This window comes from Phragmites australis, chromosome 24, assembly GCF_958298935.1.
Source record: "Phragmites australis chromosome 24, lpPhrAust1.1, whole genome shotgun sequence".
Taxonomy (NCBI): Eukaryota; Viridiplantae; Streptophyta; class Magnoliopsida; order Poales; family Poaceae; genus Phragmites; species Phragmites australis.
This window is the reverse complement of record NC_084944.1, coordinates 1,244,174-1,267,956: the sequence shown is the minus strand read 5'-3', so window position 1 is coordinate 1,267,956 and position 23,783 is coordinate 1,244,174. Positions and strand designations below refer to the sequence as shown.

Genomic DNA, 23,783 nt, shown 5'->3' with positions numbered 1-23,783 from the left:
GAGACTCCGGCAAAACGCTGATCGGAGCCCGATCCCGGCGTCCCCCTCCGACCTTCGACATCTCGTCGGAGAAGAGGGTGGTTTTCGGTGGAAGGAGAGAGAAAAGTAGAAGCACGAAGGAAGCAGAAGCGCGAGTGCGAGGGAGCGTGAAAAAAGGGAACGGACCGATCCTTCCCCCCTTTTATATCTCAAAATTCAAAAACTGCCGCCCCGACGGTTCGCTCGGCGAAGTGTCGCCTCGATCGACGCAACTGACAGGCGAATCTCCCGCCGATCGCGCGATGTCAGCATTTTGCCAGGCGTATTTTCCTCGATCTGCGCGGCAACCGCACGGGCCGCCCGTATGATTATCACACCCCTCGGAAGTTGTATGGACACGCGTCCACTCATTTGCCCGTTGGGGTCTGCTTGATGTCTAGAAACCGCAGGGGCCACCTCCGGAAAGCTTGCCGCGTGGCATTCGGCCCGCCTTGACCTCGGTCGCGACGAAGGGCCCATTCGCAGTCTCTGTCCCATCGGCTGCCAAACGGGCCCGGGGGCTACTGTCGGTGTATTTAGAACCAGGGGTCCCTAAGTCCCGAGGCCAAACCGGCCGCCCACCACATATCACCACCCTGCAAGGTAAAAGCAGAGACTCGGGAGAGGGTGCTCGGGGCTGCGCGTGGCAGCCCCCGAGGACTCGGTGCCCCGAAGGTCCCTCTAAAGTGCTCGGGAGAGGGTGCTCGGGGCTGCACGTGGCAGCCCGCGAGGACTCGGTGCCCCGAAGGTCTCACTCAAGTACTCGGGAGAGACGAACAACGAAAAAGAGGAGGACAAGAGAAAAACAAGAGGTCAGTCGAAGAACAAGAAATCACCACCCCCGATCACAAGACAATCAAGAAACCAGCTAGCTAGAACATAAGAGCCTCCTGCTCTTTGTAAACAGCTCTCCCTCGAGAACCAGATATACCCTTGAAGGATCTCCTTCAAGGATAGATATAACACTCATACAGGAGTAGGGTGTTACGCCTCCGCGCGGCCCGAACCTGTCCAAAAACCCGGTGTCCCCGCAAGCTATCGCATTTTATTTCCTTTTCCGCTCATTTCCCGTGCAAGCTTTTCTAGGATCATCCCCCCGGCCGAATCTCTAAAAAGGGGTCTCTCGGGATCCCTGCGACAGGAGTTCACTCTCCGACAGGGGACCTCGAGCTTGATGGTAGGGAGCTTGATTCTGGCGCTCCTTCGCTAGCTGAGTCGAATCCGAGCTAACCGTCATGGGTTCTTTAACTTGATTCAGTATTTCCTTGCTGGATCCATCTAGCACAAGTTTTAGGGAGAGATAGCTTGAAGAGAAAGGGGAAGAGATAGAGGTTGAAGACGAGGAGGAAGAAAAATGAGAGAATGACATGTGGGCCTAAGCCATGTCATGACCTAGTTGGCAAAAAAAACCCTGCCAACTTATAGAAATGTGCCAGCATGGATTCGAAAACTATTGCCATATTGTCCAAAAACAAGTTTTGGCGAGGTCGGGATAGAAATTGAGCCTATTTTGACAGTTAGGGGTTAGAGTTACCCGGTTTGGTAGTTAAAGATTAAAATCAGACAAACATAATAGTTTAGAGGTCAAAATCAGACTTATTCCTATCCAGAAAGCCTGCACCGAACGGTCGGGTTCTTAGCTTTGTGATTCATCCTGTTCGGCATGGTTGTTACACCTGTACGTACGTCTTGCCGTGAATGGCACTGCATGCTACGACCTAGCAAATTACGGAAGTGATTAATTATTACGTAACATGCATCAAGTTTCCGAGAAAGTAGCTCCTGAGCTGTGATCTGGAAGGGGTAAGGTGTCTGCGCGATTCTGATCGAGCTGCTACATTGCAAGACAATGAACACGTAGCGCATAAATGCATGGGATCTGGAAGTGAAACGATTTACGATCCCCCACCCCCTTTTTTGTTCGAGGCATGGGCATGGGTGATCCGATACATGGTCAAACCACGTTGTTGAACAGATCCTGTGACGCCGCATATGACCAACCATTCCATTCCACTCGGGTCCCCGACCTGACGCATTGGTGCACGCGGCACTTGGGCGATCGCTCGCTGGAGTTCATCGTCTCCACCCGTGAAACCAATAATTGGCGTGAGGGACACACGGGACAACACATGCATGCGTGATGCGTCCCCAATGGTGTGTACCCTAGGTGCATGGAAAATGAAATTATAGACACCTTAACATATAAGTTGGGCTCCTAATTAAGGCAGTTGTGATCTTGTTCCACCTAACTGTCGGCGCGCAATCTTACTATGAGTATACAAGTTGCACATGTTCAAAGAAAGGAACCGTATAAGATTCTCCATCCAATCATAAATACACTACTTTTTGAACAAGACAAATTAAGCTTTTGAAACGTTGGCTACCAATCATTTTTGAAATATATTTAGTTTAGAAACATGAAAAGTCACATGCTTATATTTGTCTAAAAAGAAACTGAGATTAGCTCAGTTATTTGAGTTTGTGTATTTATGTCTCAACCGCTTAGTTCGAGTCTTCTTCAATGCGAATTTAGATATCTATTTTTAAAAAAAATTAAAAAATTAAAAAATTAAAAAATTAAAAAATTAAAAAATTATTTAATTTATAAATACATTATAATAGAAACATAATAGTCCAGATGGAGTACTAACAGTACACAGTAAGACTTTTTTTGGGGGAATAAACGTACGTAAGCAAAAAAAAAAGGTTAGCCAGAATATTTTGCTTCGGAGAATATCAATCAGATTATAAAGCAAAAGAGAAAAAGAAATCAAAGTTGATCGCGAGGTGGACGAGGAAGGGGGTGTGAGAATGTCAATGATTGGGGAAGGTGGGTGCTGTCGGCGCCGCGCGGGGCAGGCGCGCGTGGTTCGTCGATGCGCCCCACCACGGCGCGACTTCGTGGCGCGCGGCGGGCGCGACGAGGCGGGCGCGTCCACGTGACCCCGCCCCCGGCCACCGTCTCCCCCCGCTTTCCAGGCCCGCTCCACGTGACGCTGCCTCTGCCTATCTAGACCTAGCATGCGGCTGCCGATCTGTCTGGATGGCTTCCCTACGCGAATCCGGACTAGATGCTCCCACTGGCCGCCGGCTCGAGCCCATCGAACGCTCGGCTCGGCTGGCTCGCGGCAGCAGTCGTCACCGCCACCGGTCTGCTGCACGCTCTGTGCATGAGCAAGCATGCAGGCGAGCAGCTCGTCCCAGCAGGAGAAGAAACCGTGGAGTGGGCTGCAAAAGCACGCATGGGAACATGGCTCGTGTTCTGTTCGTAAAAGAAAGATGTTCAGAGGGAGCAGTCATCAGTGCGGGCCATGCCGTGCCGTGCCGAGACCCAATCATGGATTCATTCTCGATCATGATTGAGGCCATGATGATGGTGGTAGCAGCGGCAACAGTCCATCTACCAGTACTATCAGATCAGTGTACCACAGTGCAGAAAGGGTAAAGAAAAGGTGCAGTTGATCAGGCCCCTGCTCATGCCGGTGCCGGTCGGGTAAGCTGGTCGCGGGGCGGCGCAGACAGTCAGTGAAGGGCCGGGAGAGAGAGAGAGAGAGAGAGAGAGAGAGAGAGAGAGAGAGAGAGAGAGAGAGAGAGAGAGAGAGAGAGGACCATCCCAAGTACTGGTGCACAAAATTATTTTACTCCAAATTTTAAATATGCCCTGCGTGAATTGGAGTACCTCAGTAGTCAGTACACAGGCTAGAAATCCGAGCTAGCCGAGACGATTGGACCTTTCGCAGTTTGCAGCATTTGGGCTACTGTATTCCAGCTCCAAGAAGCAAGCACCGAAGTAAAAAATTTCCAGATCGCTAGGAAGCCTTGTCGGGTCAGCTCCGCTCGTCTACCCCAGCCGTAAGGGCAAGGCCAGCTCCAGAGTCCAGACTCAATTTCGACGGCTGCTGCTCTCCGTCGCCATGTTTTGTTCAAAGTTCAAACCCAAGGCTGTTGATTTGGTTTTGGTGCCTGCATATCGTCAAAGTCTTTGCCTCGCCAGATTCTAGTGGCAATTTTAACGAGATTTCGCCTCGGTTTTACTGGCCTGTTCCTGATATTTTGGCCAAGTTTCCCTTTTTTCATGGGCTCCCTACTTCATGTTTGGACTTGGGGACGAACACCAGCCACAAACATCGTCGAGCCAGACCGGAATTTCGGCGACACCAATGACCCGGTCGTGGTGCCCGGTTTGGGTTTCGGCGACACCAATGCCTGTGGTGGTGGTTCGAGTGCCAGGAGCATCGATCAGACGATCACCATCCACTCCCCGAACCAGGGCAGGGGACAAGTCAACAGAGGAGCGAGCGAGGGACCCCCCACAAGCAAGTTAACCTGATGATTGTGCTCCGAGGGGACGAGATTGCTCCCACGGTGGGAGGAATATGGTGGAGTGACTTGACTTGGGTGCTCAGTGGACGTTTTTGAATTTTTGGGTTTTTTTAAACAAAATCAAATTTTTAGGGTTTTTTTAACAAAACAATTTAGGGGAAAAATCAAAATTCAAGTGACTTTTGAGGTATTTTTGTATTTTTTCATATATATATATACAGTGATACTACTTTTATTCTCTTTTACTTATTGTTTAGAATATCGACACGGTCTCCAACAAATATGTTTAATTATTATTTTTGACAACTATCTCTTAGTAAAAGTTAATAAAAATTAAATGATGTTAAAGTATTTTTTATAATAAATTCATTACTATTATTTTTATGTGTTAAATCTTAATAATTTTATGTATAAATTTTTTAAAATTTAACTACATGTATTCTAGCACGGTACTATATATTTTAAAACAGAGATAATATAAATGTATTAAGTACGTCTCGTGTTGTAATAAGTTTGTAGAGAAAATAAGAGTAGCTGGAGACCTGGAGTCCTCGCACACCCAAGCTCCTCTACTATTATGATATTTTGACGTTTCCTCCACCCCAGGAAATATCCTTTTACTTTCATTTACGGGCGACCACTCCACGCCATAATCTCTCTCTCCCTCTCTCTCTCTCTCTAAAAGCAACACCCTCTCTTGGCCGTCCTCCTCGTTGCCACACCAAGATTGATCCACCGTCTCCTTGGCCTCTGCGAGCACAAGCGCCCTCCCGTGTCATCCGGAGAAGGAAACCAAGTCCCAAGAAAAAAAAATCAATGGAGACGATGGTTAATGCGAGAGATGACCACCACCACCTCGGGCTCAGCCTCAGCCTCAGCATCGCCACAGCGGCTCCGGTCGAGCGGTCGGCGCCGCCGCAGCAACAGCGAGCTTTCAACGGCGTGCCCGTTTCCTCCCTCCCCACGCCGTCGCCGCAGCAACCGCAGTGCTGGAACGGCGTCCGCGCCAGTCATTTTTTCGTGCCCTCCTCCGGTGAGCAACTGAGCACTGCTATATTAGGATAGGAGTACACATGCATGAATGTTGTTTTGCGATCGAGTGGTGTTCTGACTGAGATCATCGTGCGTGCATGCAGGGATGGATCGATATTTAGAGAGGAAGCAGCCGGCGGCGTGCCACAACCACGAGATGCCGTTCCTGCGGGGGATCGACGTGAACCGGGCGCCGGCCGGGGAGAGACGGAGGGGATGCTGCAGCGAGGACGAGGACCCCGGCGCGTCGTCGCCCAACAGCACGCTGTCCAGCCTCAGCGGGAAGCGTGGCGCGCCAGCGACGAGCGGTGGCGCTGCGGAGCAGGAGCGCGACCACACCCCGAGAGCCGGCGTCGGTAGCGACGACGAGGACTCCGGCGGCGGGTCGCGCAAGAAGCTCCGGCTGTCCAAGGACCAGGCCGCCGTCCTCGAGGAGAGCTTCAAGGAGCACAACACCCTCAACCCCGTACGTATTATCACTCGACTCCTAATCATTTTAAGAATTCCAGCGTCCAATCAATCAAGTCGAGGAATCGCAAAAATCTCAAAAAAAATATGTTCTTTTCGGCCTTTCTTTTTCCTGTATCGTGTCGTGCTCAGAAGCAGAAGGCGGCGCTGGCGAAGCAGTTGAACCTGAGGCCACGTCAGGTCGAGGTCTGGTTTCAGAACCGCAGAGCCAGGTAAATAAATGACGAAATTAAATCTCTTATTATTAGCCTGATCATTCCTCTCTAATCAACTCATTCAGGCGAAAGATTTTTGCTAATCAATTTAATCAACCAATCAAATTGATCAGGACGAAACTGAAGCAGACGGAGGTGGACTGCGAGTTCCTGAAGCGCTGCTGTGAGACGCTGACGGAGGAGAACCGGCGCCTGCAGCGGGAGGTGGCGGAGCTGCGCGCCCTCAAGCTCGTCGCGCCGCGCCACCACGCGCGCGTGCCGCCGCCCACCACGCTCACCATGTGCCCTTCCTGCGAGCGCCTCGCCTCCGCCGACAAGACTGGCCGCGTGGCCCAGCCCGCGCCCATCGGACCATGGGGGCCCGTCCCCGTGCGGCCCGTGTTCGTCGACGGCCCGGCCCGGAGGTCTTGACTTGGACCGACGCCCCCCGGTGGTGGTGCTTAGTAACACTAGAACAGCCATGGCTGGGACAGTGGTTTGGTTAGTCACTAATATGGCATGAGATGTAGTAGGCATTAATGAGGGTTTGTTTTTTCTTCTCTTTTGTTTATACAAGCAGTTTAGGCTCTTTTTGTTTTTATCGTGGATTATCGCAATCTGGATTCTAAAGAAAAGTCTCTCCCTATTAAATTGTAGATTGTGCGATTTTATAGTATAATTTGCTTATAACATAATTTAGAGATTATGACGATCAACTTTTAGATTGAGATCATTTGTTTTTATTTTTGCTTTTAGAGCTAAAACAAACATACCTTAGTTCTACAATTTTGGTCTTTTTTTAGCACTGTTTGTTTGCTCAAAATGATGATGTGTTGTTTCCTGTACTCATAAGTGATGCAATGGATTTTAGTGCTTTGCAGACGTGTTCGTGTGATTGTTTAATCGGTCTGTCTGCTTACGAATCAAACCCTCTTCAGGCTTGAGAGATCTCTGTCTACGATGTCCGTTGTTGATTTGTTTTGCCCGTTTCTGACGATTGTACAAAGTTCCAACACATTGCTTAGAGAGGCATACAGTCATTCGGAATTCCATCATCCAGTCAATCATTGGGTTAGTGCAATGAATATGTTCTCATTCGAAAAAAAAATATTGCAAAACAAAAAAGATAGAGGATTGGATAACTCCCATACTGCTGATGGATTTTTGCAATTTTCCCAAAAAAAAAAAACTATTTCGTTGGCACAAGAAAATTGTCACACGGTGATCAACTCTCTTAATCAATCATTTTCTTGCCGATCTTATCTTTGAAGCATTCTTGACAAGTAACAGCCCCACGAAGAATAAACCCAACAAGGTAAATGCAACTCTGCATGTTCCACGCACGAGAAGACTATCTTGACTGTTGATCTCTTATGTGTGATACTTATCTATATATTGATTTTTTATTTATCTTATAATTTTTTTACAAATCTTTATAGTAAACCTGGACGTAAATGAACGGTAGAGAAAGAACGTGAAGTCGTTGGTTGTTCTGTTTCCACGAACACGGCAAGGCAAATTTTCGCATGTGTGGCTGATCAAGCCGGCAGTCAATCGGATGGCGCCGTCTGGAATGGGCTGACAGGCAGAGTATTCAGCAACTGTCGGTCCAATTTCAGCTTAGTATAGTCTCAAATCTCGTTTCTCCGTATTGGCGTGTAGTACGGCGAGTCCAGGGTTAATATCTTGTCGAATCTGAAGATTAGAACATGATATGGGATCACTGATTTATAAATTTCAAGAGGAAAACTCCAATCTGCTTTCTCGCATATATTGTTTTCTGAAGACACTCTGCTTTCTCGTATATATTGTTTTCTGAAGACACTCTGCTTTCTCGCATATATTGTTTTCTGAAGACACTCTACTTTCTCGCATATATTGTTTTCTGAAGACACTCTGTTTCCTCATGGAATCGCACATCTGCCACAACCACTGCTAAACAGTTCTTGTACGAATGCAAGAATTCCACATAAATTTGTAGGAAATGCATTTGATTCACTAAAATTCTTTGCATCAAACAGGGGATGATTGCACATGGTTTGTGCAGCAAACAAAGGTTAGTGCATGCTGCTAGTTCCAGCATTAGCACAACCACTGCTATTAAACTATAGCTTAGTAGTAGTAGCAGGTGCAGGTGTGCATGCATGATTTGGTTATGCGTCAGTAGGATGACAACGCAATCTTGGTTAGACGGGCCGCCTTCCCAGTTCCCAGTAGCCCCTGATGGCCTAACCTGAGTAGTAAAGTAGTAGTAATCTAATCAGTAATCACCCAGCATCCCATGTGCTCATGGCCACTAAACTAAGAACTCCTGCACACGCGTATCCAATCGCCTGTCCCGCCGTGCCTTAATCATTTGCCGTCGCCGAAACAGGCAGAGATGCGGGTGAGTGATGCTGCATGATCAATCTTGATCAAGTGAGATGAGATGAGAGAGACGACGAGTGTTGACCCGAGGAGCCCACGCGGAGGGCCACAACTGAACTCCAGGAGCGAAAGCTGCATGCAAAGCTGATGGCCATGGCGTGGCCGCTCCTCTCTGATTAGAAAATGGTGGCCCTGGGACACCTTGCTCCCCCCTGCTTTTGCGCTCACTCTACTGAACCTTGTTGAAGTTTTCTAAGCTGAATAGCTAATCATAATAGTACTAATTATGGTAGTATTCTGGGACCAATACTGCCTTTCTTTTTTCTTTCCAGTTACATCTTCGTTTCTTTCTCAGGCTTTTGTGGAGCACAATGCTGGCAGAGCAGAGAAAACTTCATTGCTTCTTCCGCAGTGGTTCGCTTCAACTCACATTATTGTTGACTGCATGTGTCAAGTACATTGCTAGATGATATAGTTAGGTGCTGATTCTGAATCTGTCTCTGATGCTGATTCCTGGGTAGTAGTAAGTAGTCATCCAGTTTGAAGATACATGCTACTAGTATCTGGCCTGATTTGGTGGGATATGCTGGGCACTTGGCCTCTGGGCACTTTGACCACCAACCACTCTTCTCCTTGATAGTTTCTGTCTTCAGGAAACTCAGACTAAATTGTTATGTCCAAAGTATAAAGGTTCTGTTTGATAAAATTTATTGTTTGGTATAATATATTGTTGTCTTTTGTTTCTCATAAGCTATAAGCTAAAAAAATAGGTTGGTTTGTTGCTGGTTTTTAAATTAGCTGAAGGGCTGATTTCTAATTAAATAAATTAAAATATGATAAGTTGATTGAGAGTAGTTTTTCTGAAAACTTAGTGTGCTTGGAACTAAAATATTTTCATAAAAGCTAATAGCTTTTGGCATAAGACATAAGTAGCTTTCAGCAAAAACTCATAAATTCTAGTTGTGCTAAACACGCTTAAGACTCATACTAGATTGAACGTGCGTTTGCAAAATTCTGGATTGAAGTTTCTATGTTCAGGGCATTTTCTCAGAGTTCTGAATTTGTTCGAAGGCCTGGGAAGTGCAACGTTAACAGCCCCGAAACCATATGAAGGTGAAACAGAGGAAGGGATTTTCATAAATTTCTTGCTTTGGTAAGATATCGAGAGCTTCAGTGTAGGATGTAAGATATTGACTAGAGGTGAGATGAATAGTCGGTTTTTAAAATAAATTGCTAAGTGATTAACGAAATTTACATAAACAAACTAAATATCACTAGAGCAATATAAAAACAACTAAGAACTATATCAATATTTGCAATCATATGGTGATATACAATAATTTATATTCTAAAAAGATAAATTACATAAAGTAAATTGTTCAAAGGATGATACACGAAATTTATCCTGCGGTATTGATGATATGCCGATCACCCCTAATCTAAGTTGAGGTGAGTTAAAGCTTCTAACTGATTCTCTATCAAATATCCAATTCTCACATGAGAAAAGGCTCACACCGAGCAACTTAACATTAAACCAAAATGGAACAAGAACTACTCAATATCTCGATTCCACTAGAGTAGCACTTAGCCTCTCCAGCAAGACGTGCTCAAAACCTCTCACAAATCACCATTTGGCTCCTTCACAATCTTCTTTAAATGGCTCAACAACGCAAAAACCTTCAAACTATCTAGGAAGCGGCAACCTACAAGAGTAACAAGTCGATAACGCTTGCTTGAAAGATCACTAGTGCCCCAATGCTCAAATTCTTAAAAGTTATACACTAGATGCTCTCACACTCTCAAAAATGCAACCACTAAGGCAAGAGAGAGAGAGTAGGAGGCAAGAGCTCTAATGAGATGTAGTGAAGTGCTAGAGCCATTACTTGAACCAACCAAGCTCTTATTTATAGCCTACACTCAAGAATATGGTCATTGATGTTGATTTGACACCTCTACGCACCGGGCAGTCAAACCGCAGCTCAATCGGCGGTCGGACCGTCATAAATACAATGGCTACAAAAGGCGTGATGATGACTCTAACACACGTCTGGGGTCAGATCGCGACCCCTCATGGTCAGACCACGAGCAGAGAACAGAGTGCCCTACCAGACTGCCATATCGACGGTCAGACCACCAGCCAGACCAGAGGGTTTGAACCCCCTCTATTCATTTGGCGGTCAGATCGGCACAATTTTCGATCAGATCAGGACTAAGTTCTACTAAACATCAACCAGTTTATACAGCGATCAGACCGGCCTCTACGGCAGTCAGACCGCCACAGCTCAGAAACATCCCAAACATAGTCTTTCCTTGGTTTCTCTCAAACTAAATTTTCCACTCTATATGAAATGCAAGTTTGAGCAATTGTGACACTATAGATATCTCAAGTAAACACACATCAACCCCTCTTAATAGTACGGTACTTATCCTATAAATCCGGTTAATTTCTCTTCTTTAATCTCCTTTGACCGGCAAAAGAAAATACCCTACAATTATACTTTTGCCTTGAGCTAGCTATTTTCATGTTTTTCACTCATGCATCTTCTAGCTCTGTAACATCTTTGTGACTAATCTTTTCATAACTTATTCAAACATATTAGTACACAAAAGACATATTGTCATTAATTACCAAAACATAAATTAGGGGCCTAATGCTTTAATCTCCCCCTTTTTTGTAATTGATGACAATAACATTAAAAAGTGATGTGATTTAAATTTTGAGTCCACTTTTAACGATTAGCATAAAGAAGAATCGAATGTGAGTTTCTATAGCAAGAATTTCAAGGATATGAAATTAAATAGAGATAATTTACTATAAAAACTCATGTGAAGGTAATCTCCCCTACACATGTGCCCATAAAATTTAGAGTTAAACAAATGGTACAAGTTAAAAATTTGAGTATTAAAAAAATTTGGCAGAGTTTGCCTTGTATATATGGATCCGAGAAAAGAGATATAATCAATAAGATCACCAAAAAATATTTTTCTCGACACATCCAATAAAATTAGAACATATAGATAGAGATGAATATGGAGATAAGCAAATAAACATATTTCATCACATTACAATACTTAAAGAAGCAAAGATGCAATGTAGTTCATTACAATGCTTACAGAAACAAAGATGCAATGCAACATAGTTGTCTTCTTCATTTTTCCAACTTCTCCCCCTTTGGCATCAAATACCAAAAGGTCTAGTCATCCTGAGGAGGAGGATGAGGACAGATACTGTAGAAATGATCAGAGAAGGTAATGAACAGATCATCAAGCCGCTGCTATCCAAGAGAGAGGTTGTGAAACATTTTATTCAATTCTTGGTTCTGAGCATTAAGAGCGGCAATGTCCTCTCAAGCCAAGGAGATGGACAGACAAGTATATTGGAATTATATCATCATAGGTTGATAAAAGTTTTGCTAAAAGTTTTGCTAAAAGCTAGCCTAGAAAAAGTTCAAACTATGTTGAAAACCCTCCTGGATGGATACCATGTAAGGATCAAAGAAACCATCTGGAGGTGCCCACTGAGAAGAAATGTTATCTGGAGGTGCCCACTGAGAAGTAATATTATCTTGAGATTCCTCATGCTGACCTCCTTAAGCTGCATGAATATCCTGACATCTATTTAGAATGCGAGGATTCACTTTGAAAGGCTTGTATCCCATATATTTTATATCACAAGTGTTTGCCGAAAGTTTGTCTTCATGAGAACAAGAGACATTATAAATAGAGAAAAATAAAGATTTGAAGTCATGCTCATTGTGATATCATCAATAGCCTTCTGAATGTACTTGATCACATCAATTTTTCTCCTGTTTATGATATGATTGATGATATTCTAGTAATGATTCCGAATAGCATCATTGTTTCAATTTTTTAGAGCAAAAGTGGCTCTTACAATCTTATTAATCGTACGGGAAGCACCTTTTATCACATCACTATCCCAAGTGTGACTCTAGGAACAACCCTCTGTCGCTCATAGAAGGCACTCCACACATTTTCAGCCAAAGAATCTTCATCATTTATATCAATAGAACCATAAACAAGATCCATAAGAGGTTCTCATAGCACTTGCAAAATCCTAAATGAAGCTTTATATTTTCTATATCCTGTCATCCACTCAATTTTCTAAGACTCATGAGAAATCTCAACTGTTGTATAGAATTATTTGATGACAGTGGCATTCCAATTACATTTGAAATTCACTGACTCATAAAGATCTAGCTCTTAAAAGATATCAGTTAAACCATCCATGCTAGGTTGACTTCTCACATAATCCTAATCTATCCATTTTTGTTCAAAGATTTTCTTATTCAGAATATAACCATAGAAGGCATCTTGTTGCACCAAGATATAAAAATATGGTTGAGAAGCATCATTATCTAGAGCATATTGATAAGTGTTTCTAACTCTAATATATTCAATTGAAGTCCAAGATTTTTTATACCCAATATAAGCTTGATGATTAATACCAAGATCCTCATCACTGACATCTTTCATGTCATGATCAACATTACCAATAAAAGATGAGGTTTCCTCACCAATATCCTGAGATGGCATAAAATACCGAGAATACCTAGTGGAAGGAGTCCACAGTTGGACCGGAGATGATCACAGATCAACCGGGGACAAGGGATTTGGGCTTCCTTGAGTTTCCACCGAGGGCACGAATTTGTGAGAGAGGAAAAGAAGAAGTGCTCGATTGGGAAAGATGAGGACTAGAGGAGAAAAAAAATATCAATATGGACTTAACAACCGCTGACGGTCAGACCGAGACTCGGAGTGGTTAGACCACTGGAGTCTAGAGGCTCAAAAAGTTCCTGTATAGATCTGGCGGTCAGACCAAGAGAGCACAAAAGGGGAAAAAACTCTCTGTATGAATATGGCGGTCAGACCGGGAGGGCTTTCGGTCAAACCGCTAGAACAAGATAGCTCTAGAAATTATAGATTTAGATATGAGACGAGATATGATAACCATATGATCTTTAGATGTATGAAATGTGATAGAACCATATGCAATGGGGTATAAATATAATCATAGAAATATAAGCTTGAGTTGAAATTGTGTAACAAATTTACATATTCACGAAGGAAATAAACATAAACAATATGAGCATGTGAATCAAAGTATGATTGCTAAAACATATAAATGCGCAAATATCATGTGCTCATTGTTTCAAGCAACATTTGAGAAGTCGATGATATTAAGCTCATTTCTCAAATTGCAAAAATGACTCTCATCTAAAGGTTTTATAAAAATATCCGCTAATTGATCTTCGGTTCCCACACTATCTAATAGGACATTGCCTTTGCTTACATGATATCTAAGAAAATGATGGCGAATATCAATATGCTTGATTCTAGAGTGTTGGACCGAATTTATGGCTATTTTAACGGCACTTTAATTTTCACACAAGAGATGCACTATTTTGAACTCAACTTCATAATCTAACAAAGTTTATCTGATCCATAGCAATTGAGCACAACAACTATCCACGGAAACATATCTCGTTCCGCTTCGATGGTAGAAAGTGCTACGGAGTTTTGTTTCTTGGATGACCATGAAACTAGCAATCTTTCTAAAAATGGGCAACTTCCAGATGTGATTTTCTCTCTACTTTAAAACCCGTATAATCGAAATTCAAATATTCGATTAGCTCAAACTTAGCACCCTTTAGATACCAAAGACTTATGCTAGGAGAGTATTTCAAATATCTCAAAATGCGCTTAACAACCATCAAATGATATTTTTTAGGTGCTGCTTGAAACCTTACACACATGCACACAATAAACATGATATCGAACCTAGATGTGGTAAGATAAAGCAAACTACCTATCATTGATCTATAAAGCTTCAAATCTACCAGTTTATCACCCTCATCAAGATCAAGATGATCATTTGTCGCTATGGGAATCTTGATAGGCTTTGCATCTTCCATGCCAAAATTTTTAAATAAATCCTTCAAATATTTTGATTGGTTAATAAAAGTATAATCTTTGAGTTGCTTGATTTGAAGTCCGAGAAAGAAACTTAATTCTTCAATCATAGACATTTCGAATTTCGTAGACATCGTTTCTCCAAATTTCTCACAAAAAACTTTGTTAGTAGATCAAAAAATGATGTCATCAATATAAGTTTGACGTATAAAGAAATCAATTGCAATAGATTTAGTGAATAAAGTAGTATCAACTTTCTTAATTTTAAAGTCATTTGAAACAAGAAAATCTCTAAGTCTCTCATACTACACACGTAAGGCTTATTTAAGACCATAAAGAGCTTTAGAGAATTTATACACATGATTAGGCATTTTAAGATCTTCAAAATCGGAAGGTTGTTCAATAAAGACAAGTTCACTAATTTTACCATTTAAAAAAGTATTTTTCACATCCATTTGATATAACTTTATATTATGAAAAGATGTAAAAACAAGTAAGATTCTAATAGCCTCATGTCTAGCCACGAGAGCAAAAGTTTCACCGAAATTCAAACATTTGACTTGAGTATGTGCTTGTGCAACCAATTTTGCTTTGTTTCTCACAACAATTCCATCTTCATCTTGCTTATTCTGAAAAACACATCTTGTGCCTATCACATTATGATCTCTTGGTCTTTCTACCAATTCTCATGCATCATTACGGTTAAAGTTGTTTAACTCTTCATGCATTACATTCACTCAATCCGGATCATTTAGAGCTTCTTCTATATGGTTAGTCTAAATAGAAAATATAAAAGACTAGTGTTCACAAAATAAAAAAATACGAGAATGAGTTTGCACACCCTTACTAAGGTCACTAATAATTTGATCAATGGAATGATCCTTGTCAATAGTATGGTGAACTTTTAGATGAGCTACCATCACTTGTAATGGAGTTGATGAAGTTGTAGCTTGTTGTAATTGATCATCCATGTCTTTCACATTATGAGATTGAACTTGCTCATTTGTAGTAGAAGAAGATGGAATAGTTTGAATTGAGGTAAATAGAATATCCTCTGGTTCACCTTCCTCTTTTAGCTTGATATTACCTATTGACATATTCTTGATAAAAAATTTCAAACCTTCGTTACTTATATCATCCAAATTTTCTTACTCTTTTGAACATCATGTGTTTCTTCAACTAAACCAGAATTTTGGTTATAGATACGATAAGATTTTCTATTAGAAGAATAATCAAGTAAGAAATCTTTATCATATTTACATCCGAATACCCGAAAATATGGGAGGTTTGTTTTTCTTTCAATAATAAATTCATATGGTGTGTTCTTCAATAATCGGTGATAATATAACATTCGTCCAAAAAATATCCGAAACATTATATTCTGAAAGCATTGATCTTGTCATATCAATTAAAATTCGATTCTTTCTTTCAACTACTCTAGTTTACTCCAGAGTATATTTGGCCGAAAATTCATGTTTGATACCTTTTTAAAAATTATGGTGTGATTGTTTGCCCACACAAAGCCTGCTTGTATAGATCTTATATGTATGTGGATGCGGAGAGGAAGACAGACTGAGCAGAGTTATATTTGTTGAAAATAAAAATATTTGTTAGTTATATCTATCTAAATAGATTGAGCTGAGTTTGTATTTAGTTAACTGAATGTGAGATCTGTATAAATAAATATAGAAGTAAAAATTATGATTGGTTTTGTATGAGATAATTTTACGACAAAACTAGTGAGTCCGCCGCACGAGCGGCCACCGCGCCAGGCTGCGGAGGTGGTGCACTGGCGTGATTTGGGCCGTATGGGTGCTTCAGCCCATATGAGTTCCGGCCCATTCTTTGGGCTGTGCCCGTCAATTACGGCCCAAGCACAGACAGCGTGCAGATGCTTTGCTACGGATCACGGGATACTTGTCCGATCAGCAGCCTATGGAAAGATAAACCTCAAAGCTGAGTGGCACTTGTGACTTGTGACCTCCGGTGGCGTCGTCCTGAATCTAATGCAAATGCTCATACTTCCATTTTATTTAAAGATCGTAACGATTTGTCTCTGCACCACGAGAACACATTAAAAAACCCAAAGAAGAAATCACAAGTATATTAGTATAGTTCCACCACATGTACCATGAAGTATTTTTTTTACCATGAACTATTTTCGCAATTTTTTTCTTAATAATAATCGTGAAGTGGCAAACAGACCCTTCGGAGGAAAAAGAAACAGTAACAAGGAGAGTAAAAGGTTGCGTCTCCATTGGCCTGCAGAAAGATGATGCATAGGTGGGTGAATCTGACTCCGACTCGTCGAATCAGCCCACCTATCAGATCGCTCGCGTTGGTCAGACGCCATCTACGCCGGTAACCACCCCATGCGGCGAGGAGTCCTGCGTAATCGCGAGGCGAAACCTCGGTGAATTTCCAAAATTCATGAATATCAATACAAATTTGGTAAAATTCGGTAAAAACTAAACAGATTTTGTTAAATTTTTTATTTTTAAATTTTAAATTTGAATGAGATCGAAATACGATCGTATTCTGAATACGATGTAGACCGAATTCGTCAAAAACCGCTTGCAGTTTTTAACAAATTTGTGAATTCTATTGGAGCTGACGGTTTTTGACAAATTTGTGTATCCTATTGGATCCGCACTATAAGTAGTAGTCTCCACACCTTCTCTATTTTTCTTTCTCCTCTTCTATGATTTTTTTTTTTTTTTTTGTGAAGAGAGCTTAGGAGAGCTCCCATGTGCGCGGTCTCCCTCTCCCCAACCCGAATCCGTCCCTGTCCACTACTTATTTTGAGTAACAGGATAAGTACCACCTCTACTTTCGATGGAGCGTGTGTTTGTGTCGAAACGGATTGATTATATTATCACGGCCGTGCTTAAGGAATAATGTGATCAATTAATATAATCTGATGTTTGTTTATGCAGTTGGGATAGGCTTTGTCGGCTCTAATCCTTTATCCTGCCCATCTCCTTCAGCTTTCTGCCGCCCTTGCTAGTTTAGCTGCACGGTCACACTTTAGGCAACGATTCGCTGACTAACGCACGACGTGGCACATCTGATTCCGGTGCGATAAGAAACTTACAAAAAACACCAGTAGCAACTTTTAAGATACATGGCTTTGTTTGATTAGCTGAATGTTTTTCAGAGTTCAGTAGGGTTGCCTTTCAAAAAAAAAAAAGAGTTCACTAGTTTATTTGTTTAGGTAAATCTTTGTTGCAAATGCGCAAATATTAATTTCCATCCATCCGATCCCTGAAGGTATATCTTTCTTCCACCATCTCATATGATCTATATTGATTTTTTGATGGTGGTGGCATATGTTTGTTTTTATTTTTTGCAAAATGACCTGGTGGCATGGTGAGAGAAAAAAGTGTTTTCCAATGACAAACGAGAATAAATGTTTTCACATTTGTACTGAATGATTCGTTTGCACGAAATACTGTTTAACAATCGGTGTACGTAGTAGAGCATGACATGGTGAAGCAAGTACACTTGAATTTTGTTCCTCCTGTAATGTATTCAACAAAGAAGCGAACTGACCAGGTGATCAAAGTGGGTGTGTGGGAGACTTCTTCAGCTCAAACCATTGGAAAGGAGGAGATGCGAGGGAGTCCAAGTGCCCAACAAAAGGGAGCATCCCGTGCTCTATCCCCAACGAGTGGAGTTTTCTAAATGGCAGCATCCATGCGTCCACCTCTCAATCCCACATGCATGCAACATGAGAAAGCTTTAGATGCAGCTAGCGTACGCGACCCAAAAGAGGGTGAGGAATCTTTTGATTTAACCACATCACCTCCCTCTCGTCTATCCAGTATTGTTCCAGAGGCTAAATTTAACTGATCTCACCAGTGGCCGGCAATGTGTACTCTGACTAAGTACCTATCATACTATTATGGAAAAGATAACTTCATATGAGGTGTATACATACGGATTATCTCATATATTTATCTCTCCTACTTGATATTCAGTCGTCCATTGATTATCTCATCTGCTTTATAATTTTTTCACTACTCTACTGAGGTATGAATCTCAATAAAAAGGATCCTAATAACTTATGCATCCATAAAGACTAGTGGAATTTTCGCTTCCTTAGATGGGATATGCTAGAAAAAGAGATAAATTCTTAAAAAAGTAAAATATACTATCATCGATTTATTGAACTCTAATCATCATTGACAACAATAGTCATTGAACCTAACATATTTCTAAATTACCCATATTTACTATTATAAAAAATAACCCAAAATACCCGTGCATGCTTCTAAATTATTCGCATCTATCCTTATGAAAAACATTAACTCAAAACAACCTTAATTCATGTTTCTAAACTACTCACATCTGCCATTACGAAAAAACTAACCAAAATCCTCACGTCAACTCTCTCTCTCGGACTCTGGTAATGTGATCTTATCTCTATCTTATAGAAGATTTAAATCTGACTTGGCAAGTAGAGATCTTATCGGAATGGGTTGCTCGATTGTACAACTTATCTTCTTACTGAGCCATGTGCAAGAGCAATGGAAGAGGGTACGCACAACTAAGGCATGGTACCTAGTCACTGTACTAACCTTCAGATATCTTATTCTTAGATCTCTTTATTTAGATTTTTAGTGGCTTTTGTTTCTCAGAAGTTGAAATAAACAGTTTGTTTTTGGTGGCTTTTAACTATAGCTATGCTTTCTCAGAAGAAAAAATAGTATTTACTACTGCAAAAATCTGAGAAGCTAAAATCAAATCTAGATATCCTTGTACTACCAGCAAACTTTAAAAAACACATCTTATAGAAACCCAAACAAATAAAACCTTACTGACTAAATTAACCGTTCCAACTTGTAGTTATACGAGGAGTTTATGCTGTATCAGGCTACTACAGAAACCTGTAATTGATTGGTAATGTGTTCATAGACCATGGCAGTGTCGAAAATAGCACCTATTTGTGACCGAAGGAGCAGAAATGAGTCGATCATTTAACGTTGGTAGTCGGTCGCCGAGTCTAATCCACTATTTGAGCCATGCAAGCACATCGTCAAAGGTTCATCAGCAGGCAAGACATAGAGGTGCTGCCGATCACTGGGTCACCGTCAAAAGTGCTAGAGGTGCTGCCGATCACTGGGTCATCGTCAGGGTTGGTCCTGAGGTCACACCCAAGGGATTCTCCTCGCGGGCAAAATTTCCATCGTAAAGAAATTTCGTTCCTTTCAATGCTCCAACGATTTTTCTTTACGGTTTTCTTCATGACAGAATTCTCAGGGTTATTTCCTTCAGGACGGGATTCTCTCTACTTTCCCTTCGTGATTCACCTCGAAGGAAAGCTGTTGTAGATGAGAGAAAATAAAAGGAATGGAAACGGAGAAGGAAATCGGGAAGGGAACGAAATGAAGAAAATATAGTTATGGATGGTCTGAGACTCTGTGGGCCCAAGCGAAACTAAAAATATAACCTATTAAATTAAAATATAAAAAATAATTAATATATAAATTGTAAAGATAATATTATGTGTATTAAAAATATTTTTGATAAATACTTAAAGTATATAAAAAAATACCACCCACTTAAACACTTTCTAAGTCATCTTAAATAATTTCTTCTAACATTTCTACATACGAAGTCATTGATGATAGTATCAATATCAATCTTATCAAATAATTTCTTCGCAATGCATAAAGTTGTCAAACTCTTTATTCTTTTATGAGATATTATGGATCTTAAATAGTTCTTTAATAATTTTAATTTTGAAAAATTTCTTTCAACTGACGTCGCATGCACAATAAATAAGATTCAATAAGCTATAGAAACATTTGGATAACAATATACTTCTCTGACATACTAAAAGATCTTTATAGAAGACATTAACCTATCTCACAAAGTTAATTATATAACCCTTAACTCAGACATTAGATCGTTAAACTTAACATCATATGAACCATCTAGAGAGAAAATATTTACAAATTTAGCGTAGCAATCCTTCAATTCAATATCATCCAATGACCTTTAAGATTATCGAGTTCAATAAAAAACCAAATATGCGTTTGAGTGTTTGGAGTTCTTCAAATCTATTTATTTTTCAATAAAGTGTTTATCATATCAATCATAAACAAAAAATAATTAATTTTAAAAGCCTTATCAGCTTATAGAATTTCTTTATTATAATCAGTCTCATCAATTTCTTTTAGACCGACCAAAGACCAATAGCCATGCACGATCACACAACTTTGGCCGACCATTGATTGAAATTTGAAATATTGTACACTTACTTGACTCACAAGTAGTATACATATTTATACATATATAGGAGAGGTCCTAGGTTTTGAGACCTGCGGCTGCCGCCCCGCTTGCCTCACTCCAGGGCCGGCCCTGAGCAAGCACGTTCGCGTAACATCCATGAACAAATAAATGGGTGTCGATGCTTGTAGCATAAAGACGACGACAGCAACTTAGCCATCAAGCTTGACATCCACGCATGCACGCAGCTCGTACCTTGGACTCGGAGTATATGGTCTCCTATTCTTCAGCGTCCCCATCCCGCCCAACCAAAAGTTGGCGCACCCAGGCACGCAAGACCTCCGCTTGGTTCCCGTGCTCCGCGCCGGTATTAGTACATTTTCACGCTCACGTCGCGGCCGATTCCTACGGCAAACTTTTGACGAGCCAATGAATTGGTGGGGTTAGCCGAAGCTCAATCCAAACACCCCCATCTTCGTTTCCCCCACCTTCAAATTCCTCCCTTCCCCGCTAAGCAATTCTCATAGTGCTCATCTCGCGCATCTCACCAGCTCGATCGACCTCCCAGCCCACACAGTGACAGCGTAAGTGCATAAGCATCAGTGGGCCAAAGGCGAGCGAGAGGAATTGATACGCCGGAAAGAACCCAGCTTTATTTGGCAAGAAACAGAGCATCGACCAGACGACCACCGCACACACCACACCAATACGAAGAGCAGAGGAGAGGGCTAAAGCGATCGATCGCGGCGGCAAAGAGAAAAAGCTTAAAAGAGCGGACGTCGTCACGTTGCCTCCTCTCCTTTTCTCTTCTCTTTGCTCTCTTCTAGATCGATGGCAGCGCAGCAGGCCGCCTCGGTGCTGCATAGCTTCCCGTTCAGGGCCGCCGTGCTCGCGCTCTGCGTCGCGCTGCTGCCGCTCGTCCCCTCGCAGGAGCCCGGCGCCGGCGCCGGAGCCGGGCAGGCGTTCCTCGCCAAGGCCTGGGAGCTGATCCACCTGCTCTTCGTTGGCATCGCCGTCTCCTACGGCCTCTTCAGCCGCAAGAACAGGACCGACGATGGCCGCGCCGTGGTTGCCGCCACCGCCGCAGAGAAGGACGCTACCGTGGGGCAGGAATTGGCTAAGGCGGACGCAAGATACGCGTGGCGGATGTTCAGAGACTCGATCGCGCCATTCGACGACGACGATGGCGACGTGCTGGCGCCGGACAGCCCTCGCGGCGGTGGCGAGGGGGGCGGCAGCGGGAAGGTGCGGTCATGGAGCGCACTGCACCGGCACGATGAGCCTGTAGTCGTGGTAACCAACGGAGGAGGAGGACGGAACGGGCACTCCGCGGACGGGCAAGCGCCGTTGTCGCTGCCAGTGCGGACGCTTAAGCCACAGCAGACGCAGGACGCCAACGTGGGTGATGGTGCCGAGCCGCCGCGCGCGCGGCCACGTCGAAGCTCTCAGGACTCGGCGGCCGGCGGCGCCCGTGACGAGACCGTGCTCCTCTCGCCGATCCCGTGGCGGTCGCGGTCCGGGAGGCTGGACGTGGGCAGGCCGGCATCGCCGAACCCCTCGCCGTCGCCGAAGAGGCTCCCCCCCACGTCGTCCTCGTCCAGGGATACGCTAGCCAAGGCCAGCGAGGAGGAGTACTACGCTAAGCGGAGGAGCCCGTACAAGTTTTCCATCTCCAGCCAGCCGCCGGCGCCGCCTCCACCACCACCTCCGTTTCTTGTCCACGGTTACCACCCGGCGGCCGAGCGCCGGAGAGCGGCGGGGAAAAGCTTCAAGGAGGAGCTGCAAGACCACAGAATGAGAGGTCGAGGTGAAGACCACTACTCGCCGAACACGACCAGCTTCAGCATCTCTGGTTACAGCAACAGCAACTCCTCGCCGGCGAAGGCAAGAAGCTCTTTTGACGGAGGCTCGTCCTCTTCGTCGTCGTTGGCTTCAGTTGGTAAGTCGGTGAGAACGATCAGCTCAAGGGAAGCTGCAGTTTTCCAAGGCCAGAGCCAAGAACTGCCTGACGACGCCGGTGATGGCCGTGACGATGTACTGGGCGTACACGGATCAGAGGACTCATACGCCTACAGAGCTTACCAGTCCATTCCCAGGTTCCAGTACGAGAGATCAGTGATCGATCCTATCCTCGGCGGAGTGGCAGTCTCCTCGGACGAGACAGAGAGCAGCGACGACGACGACGACGACGATGTCGGCGGCGGCGCGTACTCGACGAGGGAGTCGTCGCCTGAGGTGGACGAGAACGAGGTGGACAAGAAAGCGGAGGAGTTCATCGCGAGGTTCAGGGAGCAGATCAGGCGGCAGAGAATCGAGTCGATAAAGAGATCGGCGGGGCCGCGCGGCGTCAAACACGGCAAGTAGCTCGCCGGCCGGTGGTCGCCGGCGTCGGCGTGCCGTCTGGTGTTTTTGTTTTCTTTTTGGTTAAGTAGTTAATGTCATCCAGACCCCAGAGGGAAAAGAAAGATGCTGCATATGACAGTTTCAAATAACCACTTGTAAACATTCATGTAGGTGATGAATGGGGGTATATGTTCATGCAAGCCATGATTGTACTTTTCGGCCAAGAGATCGATCGACTTTTGCAATCAATCTCTTGGCTGTCTATTAGGCATTTGTTTTGCCTCAAGCGACATTCCGCTGCTGGTATGCAGTGGAATTCTGTTCAGTCTGCAGCACAATTCCCTTTACAGAATGCTATTGCTATAACTTACCAGGCAAAACTCAGCCCTCTCTCTCACCCGAATTTTCTCTTCCCTTTCCTTCTTCCAGCAGCTCCAGCCCTGCCCTTCTTCTGCAGCTCAGCGAACTTCGGCAAGCCTTTAGGCTAGAGTTAGGGATTTAGGGTTCAGGGGCTAGGTTTTTAGGTGTGTGGACGGTCTTAGAAGAGAAGGCCACGGCATGGTCGAACCAGCGGTGGGCTGCGACTTGACGGTGCAGCGAAGTGACGGGGGCGTCACCGGAGTTGCGAGCGGTAGGAGGGCAGTGGGCAGGGTCGACAGCGAGGGTGAGGACGATGAAGGCAGGGGTGAAAATGATGACGGCGATGGCGGGAGGTGGCAGCAAGAGGCGGTAGCGAGGAGGCTACCGCGAGCGGGGTAGTGTCTCGCCGAAGGGCCAGGCTAGCGAGGTGATCCAGTAAGACCCTACCCTGCTGTGGCAAGGCGGTGACATGTGCGTGCCGCGGCCCGGGGGGGTGGGAGAGGCGGTCCGTGA

The 23,783-nt window shown here is 43.7% G+C and overlaps 2 protein-coding genes across 2 annotated transcripts; both read left to right on the top strand.

Annotated features, from left to right (window-relative positions):
- The first annotated feature begins 4,975 nt into the window (after positions 1-4,975).
- LOC133907936 (homeobox-leucine zipper protein HOX1-like) lies at positions 4,976-6,684 on the top strand. Its single transcript, XM_062350066.1, has 4 exons — positions 4,976-5,374; positions 5,478-5,839; positions 5,974-6,053; positions 6,170-6,684. The coding sequence occupies exons 1-4, from the start codon at positions 5,158-5,160 to the stop codon at positions 6,465-6,467; spliced, it is 957 nt and encodes a 318-aa protein (XP_062206050.1). The 5' UTR covers positions 4,976-5,157; the 3' UTR covers positions 6,468-6,684.
- Positions 6,685-20,901: 14,217 nt separating this feature from the next.
- LOC133907919 (uncharacterized) lies at positions 20,902-23,196 on the top strand. The gene has a single exon (XM_062350041.1). The coding sequence runs from the start codon at positions 21,399-21,401 to the stop codon at positions 22,929-22,931; it is 1,533 nt and encodes a 510-aa protein (XP_062206025.1). The 5' UTR covers positions 20,902-21,398; the 3' UTR covers positions 22,932-23,196.
- The last annotated feature ends 587 nt before the right edge of the window (positions 23,197-23,783 follow it).

Bases quoted from the DNA above. Each gene is read 5' to 3' on its own strand.
- LOC133907936 (XM_062350066.1), top strand. From the start codon at position 5,158: ATGGAGACGATGGTTAATGCGAGAGATGACCACCACCACCTCGGGCTC. The intron at 5,840-5,973 runs GTACGTATTATC...TGTCGTGCTCAG, and splicing joins AGCACAACACCCTCAACCCC to AAGCAGAAGGCGGCGCTGGC. The intron at 6,054-6,169 runs GTAAATAAATGA...CAAATTGATCAG, and splicing joins TTTCAGAACCGCAGAGCCAG to GACGAAACTGAAGCAGACGG.
- LOC133907919 (XM_062350041.1), top strand. From the start codon at position 21,399: ATGGCAGCGCAGCAGGCCGCCTCGGTGCTGCATAGCTTCCCGTTCAGG.